The sequence below is a fragment of the Pieris napi genome, chromosome 13, assembly GCF_905475465.1.
Source record: "Pieris napi chromosome 13, ilPieNapi1.2, whole genome shotgun sequence".
Lineage (NCBI taxonomy): Eukaryota > Metazoa > Arthropoda > Insecta > Lepidoptera > Pieridae > Pieris > Pieris napi.
The window spans coordinates 11488589-11503597 of NC_062246.1; the positions used below are offsets into that span (position 1 = coordinate 11488589).

Genomic DNA, 15009 nt, shown 5'->3' on the forward strand with positions numbered 1-15009 from the left:
TCATTCTGTTAATTTTGTGTCCCGGTGCGCGCGCATCGTAAAAAATCGTTATTCTCTAGTATTTAAATAGAAATAAAATGCTTCATAAGAATTAAATTCACGCAATGAAACAATTCTGTTAGTCTTAATAGTATCTTTGTGTGTATCTATGTAAACAACTTACAAACAATGGATTTCTATGTGAATAATTAACACTAGGTTGTACCAAGTTCTACTGTAAACGCAAAATAAAACTGGCGGTGACGCCATTACTCCAATACGACCTTCGAACCGGAGTTGGCAACAAGTTGGGCTCGCAGTAGCGCAGCAGACGCTGACGGAATATCGGAAACTGTTACCCTGCCTCAGTTCTTCTCTTCCGTTCTACGCCCTTGATTTGAGAACTGGCAGTAAATGTAAAATTAGAAACATTTAATGCATATTATTTTCTTTGTTCATAACACATTGTTACCTACATGAATAAATTATTTTTGACTTTGACTTTGGGTAACTAATAAAGAAATGTTCTCAATTGAGATGCAACACTGATGTACTCTGTAACTCCCAATTTACTGTCTTCAAAATTGAGTTTTTCCACCGTTTAGGAACATTGAGAGAACTATACACAAATTGCATACAATCCTTTTTATAAATATAATTGTTGTAATATTTACTATGAAGTGTTAAATTACAATAATTGTAGTATCGATTGTATAGTAGTGATTTAATGTATAAAGAGTTCGTGATTTAGGGAGCGTTCAACTATTATTTAACGAATTTGGGGGGGTTTCCTTTTGTAAAACGTTACGATGCGGGGCGGGGATAGAGTCACCGCGAGGTCACGAAACGTTTTTCTGTACCCAATAGTAATACTCCCGGTAACGTTTTACTATTGGGTACAGAAAAACGTTACGGCGCGTTACATGGGGGGGGGGTTTCCAATAATCTCAAAAAATTACGTGACGTAATACTTGAACGATGTCTAATCTGTTAAAAAAGTCAGAACCGCTATTGGAGTTCCAGAGTTCCGGCACTTCGGGCTTACGTGACTTCATAGAAATTTTTAGTTTGAGATAACAGTTTGTGTATAAAACCTAATTAAAGTAATATCAAAGTTCAGTTATCTTAAACGAGGAAATGAGATAATAATTACATGTGAATAGTGCAATAAAATTATGTTTACATACATTTTATACGCAATTATAAACTTTAATATATTGTATTAAATTTCAATGTTGATTTGGCATAGGAGATAATCATTTTACGATTCATTTGATTGGTATAACACTAAATATACAAACAGTACGACTAATTAGGTGACTTGGTAATTTAAAAATAAACATTAAAATCCCATCAGACATACACGAGTTTAAAGTTAGGTTCTTGACGGGGGCACGGGGCCTGTGTATAGCGAAAAGATGGGGCTGTTGGGATTTAGGGGGTCCATTGCACCTTACCTTAAAGAAACACCCTTTTTCCCGGTCTGTAAATGGATTCCCCAACAAAAAAAAGGTTGATCGATGATGAAGTTGAGTAGCCGCTTTCGTATTTGAAATATTGATTAGTAAGCCTAATTTGAAATGACATCCTAATCCAATCTTTCAAATGAAACATCCTTGCACTAAGCTAAAACATGTCGCATAGCCAAATTTCTGGGTTCTATTCCCGGCAAAACAAAAAGCGTTTCGAGAGACAGCAGACTCATCACATGTTCAAAATATATTTATAACTGGCTGCCCCCGCGAACTTCGTTTCTCCTTAATGTGATTCGCCTATCTTTTCAATGCTACCCCGGAGACTGTTTGGTTTTCCGGAATTAAAACTTTTAGGTTTTTCTGTGATTTTTCTCTATATAAACCTCAGAGTTAAAGTGAGAAGTATTAAAAAAATAAAAAATAGGGGTTGATCGAAAAGGGTAGATGAAAATTAAGGGTTGTATGTATTTTTTTTATGCTGTATCATAAAAAATAAAATTTCAAAAAAATAAACAAAATATTTTTTTTGGGTGGACACCCCTTATCACTTAGGGGTTTGAAAGAAAGATAGTAGCCGATTCTCAGACTATCTGAATATGCATAAAACAATTTATAAGAATCGGTCGAGCTGTTTCGAAGGAGTAGGATGGGAACGAACACGAGAATTTTATATATTAGATATATTTCTTCTCGGTACGACTTAGTGAATTTTATTTTTTTAGGTTATCAACCGAACGATGGCAGCTGTCATCATAGCCACAGCTGCGCTTGGGGTGATATCCATACTTGGGGAAAGACCGAGTCTGCCAGAACTGATCTCGTGGCTGGATGTGGAGACCCTGCTGCTACTCTTCAGCATGATGATTCTGGTTGCGATAATGGCGGAAACTGGGATGTTTGACTTCTTGGCTGTTTATACATTTGAGGTATGACAAAATATTTATTTATGTACAAAACTAAAACGTGACAAGCTCTTTTATGCAAACATAAGAAACACGAAAAGAAAATAAATACATAATATATTCATAAACTGTAAAGGCCGATTTACATTATCTTAGTGTTTAGGAGAGTGATTTAGTACAACTTGAAAGGCAAGTTCTTTAGCGTAGCGTTTACTAAAGCAAGTAGCGTTTATATGTTTTAACTAAAGTACTATCCTAAAGCAGTCTCCTAAACACTATAAGATAATGTAAATCGGCCTTAAAACTAAAGGAAAATTGATTTCAAAGTGTGAGAGGAGCAACTATGGATATCCAGACCTAGCTCGTTCATCAGAGTGCTCAATCTGGATATCAGGGAAATTTGGCCAAAACGAGTTCTTCTGAAATGAGGGACAAATGGGATGATGGGATGTGTACGGTTCAGAAACCGTATCTTATACTGGTCATCGGGGTGCTTTAAATAATAGAGATACTTTTTGATTTTAGTTTTACCACTCGCGTACAGCAATAGAATATAAGCGAAATAATGAAATGTTAATTGATATGAAACGAATGAATGCCAAGTAACAGTCAAAGAGAGCGTCTGGATATACTCTCGGGGCGTAACTCCGACGATTTAAAAAAAAATATTTCCTATATAGAGACATGAATTAATTTATACTCGCTTTTCATATTTTGTTTTTACGAAATACCAATCTAACCATATACTTAACGAGGCATATAAGCGTGGGAGACTTATTTACTTATAGATAAGTTTATGAACAGTAAGATAACTCTAATGTTAATTGTTATTTAATTAATAGATAGGGATGTCAGTCCAGTGACGGGTGATTTTAATTATGCCATTTTAATTTTCACAAACGCGAAGGAATCTCTTGATAGGCATAGGCGTTTAAAGGTAAATGTTAGTTTAGCCACAATTTAAGCTTTAAAAGGCGTTGGTTGACCTAGTGAGTTTTTTTTTATAATAATCTGTTTATTCATTATAACAATGCATATCGATGAGCAAAATACCTGCTTCCCAGCTCTTATTAACAAACTTTAAAGCTTTTAACTCTGGTCTGAATAAAGCCAAATTTGCCACAATTTTTAAGAATTCTTACACAACTCGCAAAAAGTAATATATTTTTTTTATTTTTAGCGTATTTTAATTATAAAACGGGAATTTATAAAATGCCACTTAACGTGGCAAGATTTTGTCGTAAAATCTGTCAAGTTTTTATAGGAAACGCCGCAAAACAACTATGATACCTACTGTTCAACTGCCAGGAACTTGCCTACCTTAATCGTTCCCTGAAAGGATGACCCCCCAATCGAATTACGATTGAATAATAATAATAATAATAATAAAAGCCTTTATTGCTGTAATTACTTATACTAGTACATAAAAATGTGAAGTACTAATAAATTAACACTAAAAATAAAAAATAAACACTCATAATTAATCGGCAAGCCGGTTGATTTCTGTTATACAACTTGGACATAAACCTCTAACAGCTTCCACTCTTCTCTGGTTCTAGCTTGACGTAGCCACATAGGGCCAGCTGCTCTTCGCTCATCTTCCCATCTCTTTATTTATCTTTCTTTTTTTGTCTTCGATTTAACCTTGTTTAAAGTGATGATATGTTTCAGGTAACCAAAGGCAAGCTATGGCCACTTATCACGGTGCTATGCGCCATCACAGCTCTTCTGTCAACATTTCTAGATAACGTCACCACTGTGTTGCTCATGACACCTGTCACTATCAGGTATGATAATCTCATGATATCCAGGGGCGCTACATTGTACATTTATGTGTCGATAATTTATATAAAAAAAGAGTGGCGGAGAGTTTATTGCCAACTCTTCTCTTCCAGCTTCTCTGGCAGTAAATGTAAAATTAGAAGCATTTAATATGTATGTCTTTGGTGACGTTCATAAGTGTACATTGTAATACATATACCTATAAATAAATGATTTTGACTTTGACTAAATATACGATACCATAGAAGATGAGATAAATACGATAATTTACTTCACCTTATTAGTTAATTATTAATAAAATGTATACAAAAAGGAATTCATTGGTTCACAGCTAGTAATAATTAAATGCCAGACTGATAAAGACTCGATTATTCTTTATGTTTAATATCCATTATTTAAAATTAAAACACAAAAGTCAGTTATCAAAAAAACCCCAAATTCACAATATTGTTTTAATATATTTATCAGGCCCTTTACGAAAAGGCGTTACATCGCACAGGGAACTCACAAAAGCGATATAGTTCAAATGTTCTATGTTACGGTATATATGTCGCAGCCTTAATAAGCCGTTCAATTAACAGCCTAGCCTTTTAACTAAACAGCGCCGTTTGACTAGCGGCCTGAAAGATATTCAGCCGAAGCGTTTGTTACAACATTTAATAAACCTCCTATCTCTGCCAAAACTTTAAAGGAATTTTAATCTGCTTTCAGACTCTGTGAGGTGATGGATATGGATCCTGTTCCAATATTGATGTCGATGGTGCTCTTCAGTAACATTGGAGGCACAGCCACTCCAGTAGGAGACCCGCCGAATGTTATTATAGCTTCGAATCGGGCAGTAGTGCTGGCAGTAAGTGTTAAATTCATCATAAAACAGTGTTTCCCAGCGTGGGGCCCACGCCCCAAAGGGGCCAATTTGATTGTTAAGGGGAACAATCAGTTGGAAATAACACGACGTGGAGATTTGAGACTGAAGATAACCAAATTGGAACCCAATATAAAATCTCTGTGCAGCACCAAGCGCAAATCTTACTAAATTAATATCGATTTTTTTTTCCAAACATTCCAGTTTTTCATTATATTTGAAAATGATTTGAAAATAGACTGATGATTGGTGAATGATGATTTCTTCCTAAAACATATCATTTAAATTTCTTAAGTTAACAATTACATGAGGGTCATAAGAATTTTAGGTAGGTTAAGTTGGGGTATGCTCATGATGCAGGTAATTTTGCGCTATGGATAATAGTTATACTCATTTTAACCAGATGCCGCGATAGCTTAAACAAGTCGAGTCTAAAATATTGGTCATTGTATGTTCGGGCTGCGCGATAGTTGGTGTTGATTTGACGAACATGAAACAATGCACGACTTCGAGTCTTGTAAGCATCAACATGGTAGGGCAACATTTCTAGAAGTGAGATGCAATTCATTTTGTTTGAGATGATGGCATGTATGACCAAATTAACCTTTTATTTTTCATCACGAAGAAAGATTTGCCTAGAAGCCATTATTGAATACTTTAACTTTTTGCAGGGTATCAACTTCACGAACTTCACGATGCATATGACCCTGGGTATTTTATTGGTCTGCATACAAACGTACTTTCAGCTCCGCTTCATCTACAGGGACACGAGCAAACTCAGACTAAATGTTCCAAGGGACATTCAAGGTGGGTGATTCAGGATTTTCTTTAGTTTGTAAAGCATCATTTTTATTTGCAAGTAAAACACTTGGAGATAAATAAAACAAGTTCAAAATATTACATAGGCAAATACCGTGTTGTAATTATTTTTTGCCGCACACCACCACTGTGGAACCAGCTGGCTAGGCTTGCACTTGAAGTATTTCTGACTTAGGGTCCTTCAAAAAAAGAACGTACCAGTTCCTAAAGGGCCCGCAACAGACTTGCAAGCCCTCTGGCAATGTGTCCAAGGGCGGCAATACAGAAAAGAGTTTTTTACTTTTTTAATTAAGTAAAGTAACAAATCTAAAAACGTATTAATTGTATTTTAGGTTATAAGTATAGGACTTCAGACAATTAGAACGTAAATTTCTTTAGGTGCTCGTTTTTTTGCAAAAGGGTTTATGTGATATTATGTTGTGATCAATTTGTATTAATAAGTTATCTATTGCATTAGTATTTGCTGTAAGAATAGAAAATAAGGAAAATAAATTTATAATTTTCAGATTTACGCCACCAAATATCTATATGGCGAAGGGCGATAGAATCTCTTCCTCACCTAAGCAAAGACACGCACGTTGTCAGAGAAAGACTTGAAAGAAAGATGCGGAAGCTGAACGCTCAACTGGAGGTGATGATAAAAGAGAGCAGTAAGAGAGTCTGTCCTAAGGATACCTTCCATACAACCCTGACACAGCTTAAGGATAAGGTAATTAAGAATATCTCTTGCAAAATATATAGAGAATGCGAAAATTCAGCAAGTAGTACATAAATTATCAATTAAATTGGTGGTCAAACGTTTGCGTATTTTTCTTAAAATTTTCAAGCTGCCTTTCGTGCCAAACCAAATAACTTCATAATTCGTAAGAAATCCTTTTAAGTAACTTCAGTTATACCTTAACTAATTCGTTCAGGACAAGAACATTACGAAAATTTTAATAAAATATACATTTTGCACATTTTTAAAGTAATAGTAGTAATAATAAATCGTTTATTTGGAAAGAAAGTACACATATACATTCAGATGGGATGGTGATTTAATAGTTTGATAGCCATGGCGTAACACAGCAGTGTCTCTCGGTATATACAGCCAAATAGCACTGATACATTTAAAATCTGACATCTTAGGTGATTAAAAATCAGTGGCACTTTTAGGTCTGGGCCTCAGATTTCGGTATGTTTCATGATCACTTGTCAATCTAGTAGGTGATCAGCCTCCTGTGCTTGACACATGCCGTCAACTCTTTGGGTCTAAGGCAAGCCGGTTTCCTCACGATGTTTTCCTTCACCATTCGAGCGAGAGTTAAATGCGCGCATAGAAAGAAAGTCCATTGCTACCGGGGATCGAACCTAAGACTTCATGGATGAGAGTCACACGCTGAAGCCTAACCCAACACTGCTATCTTAGGAGATTAGAGAGAGATAATTAATCATTAATGTAGCTTATTCAGTGGTATTCGTTTTGTTTTTCAGTACAAAATTCGTGACAAGCCACTCCTCCTGAAGGCAACGTTTGCTATCACTTTCGTCGTTGTTGTCTTCTTCCTGCACTCCATACCAGAATTAAGTAAGTCTATATTAACTTGTAATAAGAAGTGAGAGTGGAATACTTCCTGTTTCTACATAGTTACTAGCGATCCCGACAATCGTTGTCCTGCATTATATTTCAAGCAATTAGGATATTAAACAAAGTATGAAAGTACCGTCTGCAGCGCCATCTGCCGGGATCATTTGTGAATGTTAACCATCCAGGGCGCAACCCAAACGCAGGCAAAAAATATATAAATAAAGATATTACTATTTTTTACTTTTTATTTATTTCGTAATCCTACAGCTAAATTAAAACAAAAACCCAATACTAAAGATAAAGCCAAGGATGGGATACACATTATGATTTACGAAAGGAAAAAGTCTATAAAAATTATTGAATACATTTAACTAAAACCTAACTCGACTGTGTGATGGTGGGAGTGTGCTCATGCAGGTCATTTACTGCTATGGGCATTATTAATACCATAAGCATATTACGCTTCGAGGCTTGTTGTATGTTGTTGCTGTATGTCCGAGCAGCCTTGCGATTCTGTAACTCACTTTTCGAACTCACACAGCGATTTTCACATCGGCGGTCGCTCTCAAATCAGTCGTGAAGCAGTCATTTTATGATTTGGCATTCTGATAAACAATAAACTACAAGCCCCACCTTTTCAGAATGCCAAATCATAAAATGAGTTCGAAAAGTGAGTTACAGAATCGCAGGGCTGTGCGACACACAACTGAGTTTTTTGCATAGTTGATGTGAGGAACGTGAAACAAAGCACGATTACGGGTCAGGTAGTATATGGTTACCATTACATGACCGGGAATTTTACAGGACTTTGTCTAGTTAATTTCTCTTCCTTATGCGAAAATGTATAATCAGCCTTCTGGAGTAACTAAATTTAGATTTATGTATTTTACAGACAGAGTGTCCCTAGGCTGGACAGCACTCCTCGGTGCTATATTGCTTCTCACGCTGGCAGATCGAGAGGACCTGGAGCCGATACTGCATAGAGTTGAATGGTCCACGCTTCTGTTCTTTGCTGCTCTGTTTGTGCTTATGGAGGTATGATTGTGGAGATTCAGCATATTTCACAGCAAGTTTTATTTTAGCTTAAAAGTGGTATCGATAATCAGAGGCAGTTGTCATTAATTAAAAGTTTAGATTTATAGGAAAGACTAACAAGGTTCTAATGGAAAAAATAGAGAGACGCGGCTGGCGTCATGTTGCTGCCTAGATAATTCCTTTCCCCAGAGATCAAACCTGAAACCACATGTACATACAGAACTTACCGCTGTAAAATTCATTACTTCCTAACATTCATGTCATACTGGAAGAAATATTTAGTCTTTTTGTAAATATTTTAATCTGAACAGTTTTCTGTGTATGTATTGTCTTGTATGTTATATAAATGTAAATAGGTGCCGCATTTGAGTAATCTGTAATGGTAGATAAAAAAAATTTTTAGTATTTCAATCTCTATCTAATATTTAAAATTCGTTCACAATGTTCGTTCCCATACTCCTCCGAATCGGCTCGACCGATTCTTATGATTTTTTAATGCATATTTAGTAAGTCTGAGAATCGGCTAGGTACTATCTATCTTTCAAATATTTTATTGTTTAGAATTTTTTTTGTTTTATTTTTTTATGATAAAGTATACAAAAATACATACAACCCCTAATTTTCCCCCCTTTACGATCAACTCCTATTTTTAGATAGTCATTTTTAATATACTAAAATACTGTTTCCTAGAAATAATAGACAAGGCAAAACAACGTTTGCTGGATAATGGGTATGTTATATAAATGTAAATAGGTGCCGCTTTAGGTAATTTGTAATGGTAGATAAACAATTTTTTTTTAGTCTTTCAATACTATATCTTTTTCCAGGCATTGTCAAAGCTGGGGCTAATAGAATTTATCGGAGGTTTGACAGAAGCTCTTATTCTGAAAGTTGATGAGGGATCACGACTGGCCGTTGCACTGATTTTACTCCTATGGGTAAGACTTATTTATTTAATTACACCACATCATATAAAATGTAATCTAATATTATATAAAATTCTCGTGTCGCGGTGTTTGTAGTTAAACTACTCCGAAACGGCTTGACCGATTCTCATAAAACAATTGTGTGCATATTGGTTATGTCTGAGAATCGGACAACATCTATTTTTCATCCCCCTAAATGTAAAGCGTAGTCCACCCCTAAATTATTTTTCTTTAATTTTTAGATAATTTTTTTTTTTATGATACAGCATTAAAAATACGATCAACCCCTATTTTTATTATAAATGATATACATGGCCTACATGGCAAAACGACGTTTGCCAGGTCAGCCAGTCATCATATAAAATGTGTGTCTATGGGTTGCAAAGACTGCCCTTTTTGGTCGTCCCGCAAGCTTGTTTGCCCCCCTATTATAAAAAAATATATATAATGCATTTTCTACAGTATATGTTACAAGCTATCTATTCTAATATACATGACAAATATGGTGAATATAAATTTTTTAAAAATAAAAAAAATTACACTTCCAATAATTATAGATACAGCGGGTATATTCGAAAATTCGAATGAAACCTAATAAGTATATATATATCAATTGATAATTTTGTATTAAATTGGCACTATATTATCAAATTATATGTAATATAAAAGCCTTTTAGTTTTTTGCTTTACACTATTTTCTATCTTAATCTATTTATTATAAATAAATTCTACTTTTTATTTCAAAACTTGCTCATCATCAGCAAGGACCCTATTTGGGGTAGGTAAGATATTGAAAACTGAATTTCGTAAGAGGGCTAGCTTGTATTACGTCATAATACTTATAATAATAAATAATAAAATAAAAAATAAAAATAAAAAGACTTATAATATTATAATATTTAACTTATAATATTAAATACTTATAATATTTGACACAAAAAGATTATTTAAATCACGTTTACTGAATTCCGTTGTCTCTCTTAAGTAGGAATATTGTTAAATATATCTATCTGCCTGATTCTCCTATGATATTCTCCTTATTCCAGGTATCAGGTGTCTCATCAGCGTTTGTTGATAACATACCACTGACAACGATGATGGTACGAGTTGTGACTGCTTTAGGATCCAATCCGACGCTGAATCTGCCCATACAGCCTCTCATCTGGGCGTTGTCATTTGGCGCCTGTCTGGGTGGTAAGTTTGACGAGATTTTTGAGAAGGATTGACCTTGACGAATACATAAGATCTAAAAAAGAAATAACGTTTCGTTTGTTTATTGGAAATGAAAAACGAGTCGTTTGTCATTGGTTCGGGATGTGGTTGACTAATTACAATCAAGACACGATATTTTGGCTTCTGTTTTAAGTTTTACTCCAGTATATATATACAGTGGAGTCCTGTACATACTATATTATGTAAACTGGTGAAGAGGGAATTACATTTTTATTTAGGTTGAAACAAAGTGATAGATATTTAAAATTTTAAAGTGTTGTATAATTTCAGGAAACGGGACCCTTATCGGCGCAAGCGCGAATGTAGTATGCGCAGGAGTGGCCGAGCAACACGGCTACAAAATTTCATTCGTACAATTCTTCAAGATCGGATTTCCGGTTATGATCGGCCATCTTGTCGTGGCTACAGCGTATTTACTTTTGTGTCATTGCGTTTTTACTTGGCATTAATTAGGAAATATTAAAGAAAATACACTTTATTGATTTAAGTGCGTTTTGATTTTTTTTTGTTATAAATGGTTCAAATCTGGTGAAGTGTATTTTCTTTTCTTTAATAATTTCAAATTAACGACCATAGACCATCAAACGTTTAGCTCAAATATCCTTTGATGTTATCTCCTGTGACAATAAAATATTTTAGAGAGAAAGGAATAGGCTGTGGAAATGCTGAAATGTGTTATGTCTCATGACTTCATCAATGGAAAACTAGGTACAAGTGTACGGGCTTAAAAGTTCGTAGTATAACATAGATTTTTTTAATATTTTTTTTTCATTATTCAATCCGCCTTCAATACAACGATTATATATATACTAGCTGATCCGGCAAACGTCGCTTTGCCATGTTTATCATTTATAATAAAAATAGGGGTTGATTGTAGAGGGGTGAAAGTTAGGGGTTGTATGTATTTTTTAATGTTGCATCATAAAAAAATAAAAACAGAAAAAAATATTTAAAAATAAAAAAGAATAATTTAGGGGTGGACTACCCTTAACATTTAGGGGGATGAAAAATAGATGTTGTCCGATTCTCAGACATACCCAATATGCACACAAAATTTCATGAGAATCGGTCGAGCCGTTTCGGAGGTGTTTAACCACAAACACCGCGACACGAGAATTTTATATATTAAGAAGATATATATAATCATACAATTTTTATAGTATGATTTGTCTTTAGCCTCAAAACAGGCTTCAGTTTCGGCGATTATCTCTTCATCAGCGCAAAATTTCTGTTATGCAAGCATTCTATAGAGGTCTGAGAACAGGAAAAAGACCCCGGGTTTCCAAATCTGGAGAATACGGTGGATGTGGAAGCAATTCGATGCCCAATTCATGTAATTGTGCCATCGTTTTCATTGATTTGTGACCGTGCATTGCCTTGATGAAACAGCACTTTCTTCTTCAAATTGGGCCAATTTCCCGATTTATAAATCAAATATTTTTAAATAGAGTATGTTATACAGGTTTATAATTGCAAACAAAAATTTATACACATACAAAGCGTGCGTCAATACATACGTTTTGTTTTTCATAGAAATAATTGACGAGGATTATTTGAAGCGATTAATAATGATAGGGACTAGTGGCTATAGCAATTAATTAAAATACAAATAATACTTGAAAATACTGTGTTTCCTTGTATGAGAAAATATATAAAACTTTAGTTTGTCCCATACCTCCTTGGTTGTATTACACCCTTTAATTTGTTTTAGTTCTGGTGGAGATATAAGTAAAAATAGCTCTGACCTTGCCTTTAAGTCTACCTTTAAGAACGCACTCTTTTCTTCCGCAGTCGCAGTTGCCGTTAACGTTTTTTCACCATTAGCGTATTCCCACAAATCGTATCTTATGAGAATCGCCTGTGCTTGTAAGCACCAGGTATCTTTATTTGATTTTGTCAACGGTTCTATGCTTCTGATACTCGAGCTCATTTTAAAATTTATATTTTCTCATACAAGAAAACAAGATTTATTTTGCATTTTAATTAATTCCTAGCTACTAGTCCACCCTATCAAATAATTTGTCAAACATATAGTAGAATTCATATGCAATCATTGACATATTTTGATCGCAAGCCTTAATTTTTCTCAGCTAATTTATTTCTTTGCTTTATGGCCAAAACGTATAAAGCAGCCAATAATTCCCACGACATATTCATGATTTTCTTTTCTCATCGATCATAGGTTAGCAAATAAACACGATTTTTTATACAGATAAGATAAAATTGGTTTAAAATACAGTATTTTTATAGAACAATACAGTTTCAATTGTACCTTAAACGACTGTGATAGATTAGGATATTTGGTTATTAAAAGTAAGAATGTCAGACAAAACACAACAATACCGCGTTTTGCTTGTGATTTGTCAAAGCGAATGAAACGCGCTTTCATTTTTGGCGTTGCGTAGAGATGTGGGGTCTATCTGCGTATTCTTCCGCATTTGCCATGGAGACGTCGACGTACGAAATTCCACTTGGACGTCGTTCCACAACTGCCCTGGGATTCTGTAACTCACTTTTCGAACTCACACAGCGGTTTTCGCATCGGCGGTCGTTCTGAAAAGGTGGTAGCTTGTAGTTTATTGTTTATCAGAATGCTAAATCATAAAATGACTGCTTCACGACTGATTTGAGAGCGACCGCCGAAGCAAAAACCGCTGTGTGAGTTCGAAAAGTGAGTTACAGAATCGCAGGGCTGAGCGTTTTTAGGCAGTTTCTGTGCACCACCACTATGCAACGCATTCGCAAGCCCTCTGGCATTGATAGTGTCCATGGGCGGTATCACGTAACATCAGGTATCCTGCCCGTTTGCCCTCTGTTCTATAAAAAAACTACCTTCATTTAATTAGCACTCAAGTATTTTTTTTGAGATTATTATTAAAGCTGCGTTTAATTCGAAGCCTAACAGTATAACTTGACAAGAGGATCTAAACAATGAACGCGCTGTGTCCGATTACCTGTCGGCGGTTTCGGAACGAAATTGGTAGTTATTCCAAGATTTAGATAAAATTTAAACTTTTTTAAAATTATTATTATTAAAAATGAAGGCCTACGCCTTTATATAATTAAATAGTGTGCTAATATTTAGGTTAATTTATATTGTGATTGATTTAGATTATTACATGTTCAGTATTTATTTAAACGCCATTTTTTTACATTATAAGATCGACATTCCCTCGCTATATTTTATAAATAATCCTTATTCATATAAACATATACACTTCGTCCATTAATAATGTCTATTGTTAAATTATTTGATTTCTAAGATGAGCAACTCAGTCTTCGATTAGTCAAGGGGAAGATTTAAAAACTAATCTTAGCACAAAGTATGACTTCCGAACGTCAAATATGTATGTATGTATTGGATTTTGACATATGGAGTTCCCGCTATGCCTCGTTTCTAAATCTTACCCTCAGAGTCGAGACTTCACGCTAAGTAAAACTCCCATATGTCGAAATTGTATCGGAATTAAGAAAAAGGAAAACTGTCTTTGTATAATTATAAAACTTTTGATTCAATACGTAAATGAGGAATTAGGACTTTGATTAGATATAGTTTTGTAAGCATTAACATTTTTGGGACATAAATTTATAATTGGAAATATATCGCTTGCCCCGGGGAACTAAGTCGTAAAAGCAAAATCCAGTTTTTCAGGAAAAATATACGAAGGTAATGCTATTATTACTAGATTAATAAGTACATTACATATACAAATATATATAGCAAATGAAAGCTTTTTTTTTCCTTTTTGACGATGTAAATATTGCTGTTATGTATTTAGTGTAAATAGTTTTAAAAAATAAATTTATATTACAGTAATTTATCTAATGAGTTTGAAGAGCAAAAACGCTTTACGATTGTGTCACTGTTTAAACATAATTACGGACAACACATTTTGACGAATGTCCAGTAGGTAATAATGTATTACCACTCTTTTCGCGGAAATTTTTGACGTTGGTGAAACAGAGATATATCATTACCAATCTTTATTTGTTTTTAAACTGTCGCATTAACTTATATGATAATTTCGTAGAATTATTTCAACCTAACCTAAAACTATCTTTATGATTGTTACTATCTATTTCAGGAAATTACATTGTGCACAAAATAATTTCCGTAGAATAAAGACATCCTCGTGTTTTTTTATAATAAAATGTTTTGCAAAAATTAAAAAAAATCTTAGTTATTATTAAAGTGAAAAATTAAAAAAAAAAAACATTAAAACAGTTAGAAGAGTGCTTTCCGACTTTGTTCCTCGGGGCAAGCGATATATGAAAGTGAAACGTAAAATAAATGATAATATAATATAATAATAAAATGTTTGCAAGATGTGCGACTATTTATTTTAATACGTAATAAGTGATGTTAAATTATTTCTAGAGAAAATGTGTTTTGTATGATGCCTATATAATCTTAATTTATAAGCTA

At 34.2% G+C, this 15009-nt stretch overlaps 1 protein-coding gene across 4 annotated transcripts in view; it reads left to right on the forward strand.

Annotated features, from left to right (window-relative positions):
- Positions 1–11332, forward strand: part of LOC125055367 (P protein-like) — a 40105-nt gene extending 28773 nt beyond the window's left edge. For all 4 annotated transcript variants that reach the window (XM_047657800.1, XM_047657802.1, XM_047657801.1 and 1 more), the window contains exons 8-17: positions 2177–2380; positions 4028–4143; positions 4850–4988; positions 5675–5810; positions 6329–6531; positions 7296–7389; positions 8282–8424; positions 9252–9362; positions 10397–10544; positions 10854–11332. In XM_047657800.1, coding sequence (XP_047513756.1) covers positions 2177–2380; positions 4028–4143; positions 4850–4988; positions 5675–5810; positions 6329–6531; positions 7296–7389; positions 8282–8424; positions 9252–9362; positions 10397–10544; positions 10854–11032 — 1473 coding nt within the window. In that variant the 3' untranslated portion in view covers positions 11033–11332. The remainder of the gene's footprint in view (positions 1–2176; positions 2381–4027; positions 4144–4849; positions 4989–5674; positions 5811–6328; positions 6532–7295; positions 7390–8281; positions 8425–9251; positions 9363–10396; positions 10545–10853) is intronic.
- The last annotated feature ends 3677 nt before the right edge of the window (positions 11333–15009 follow it).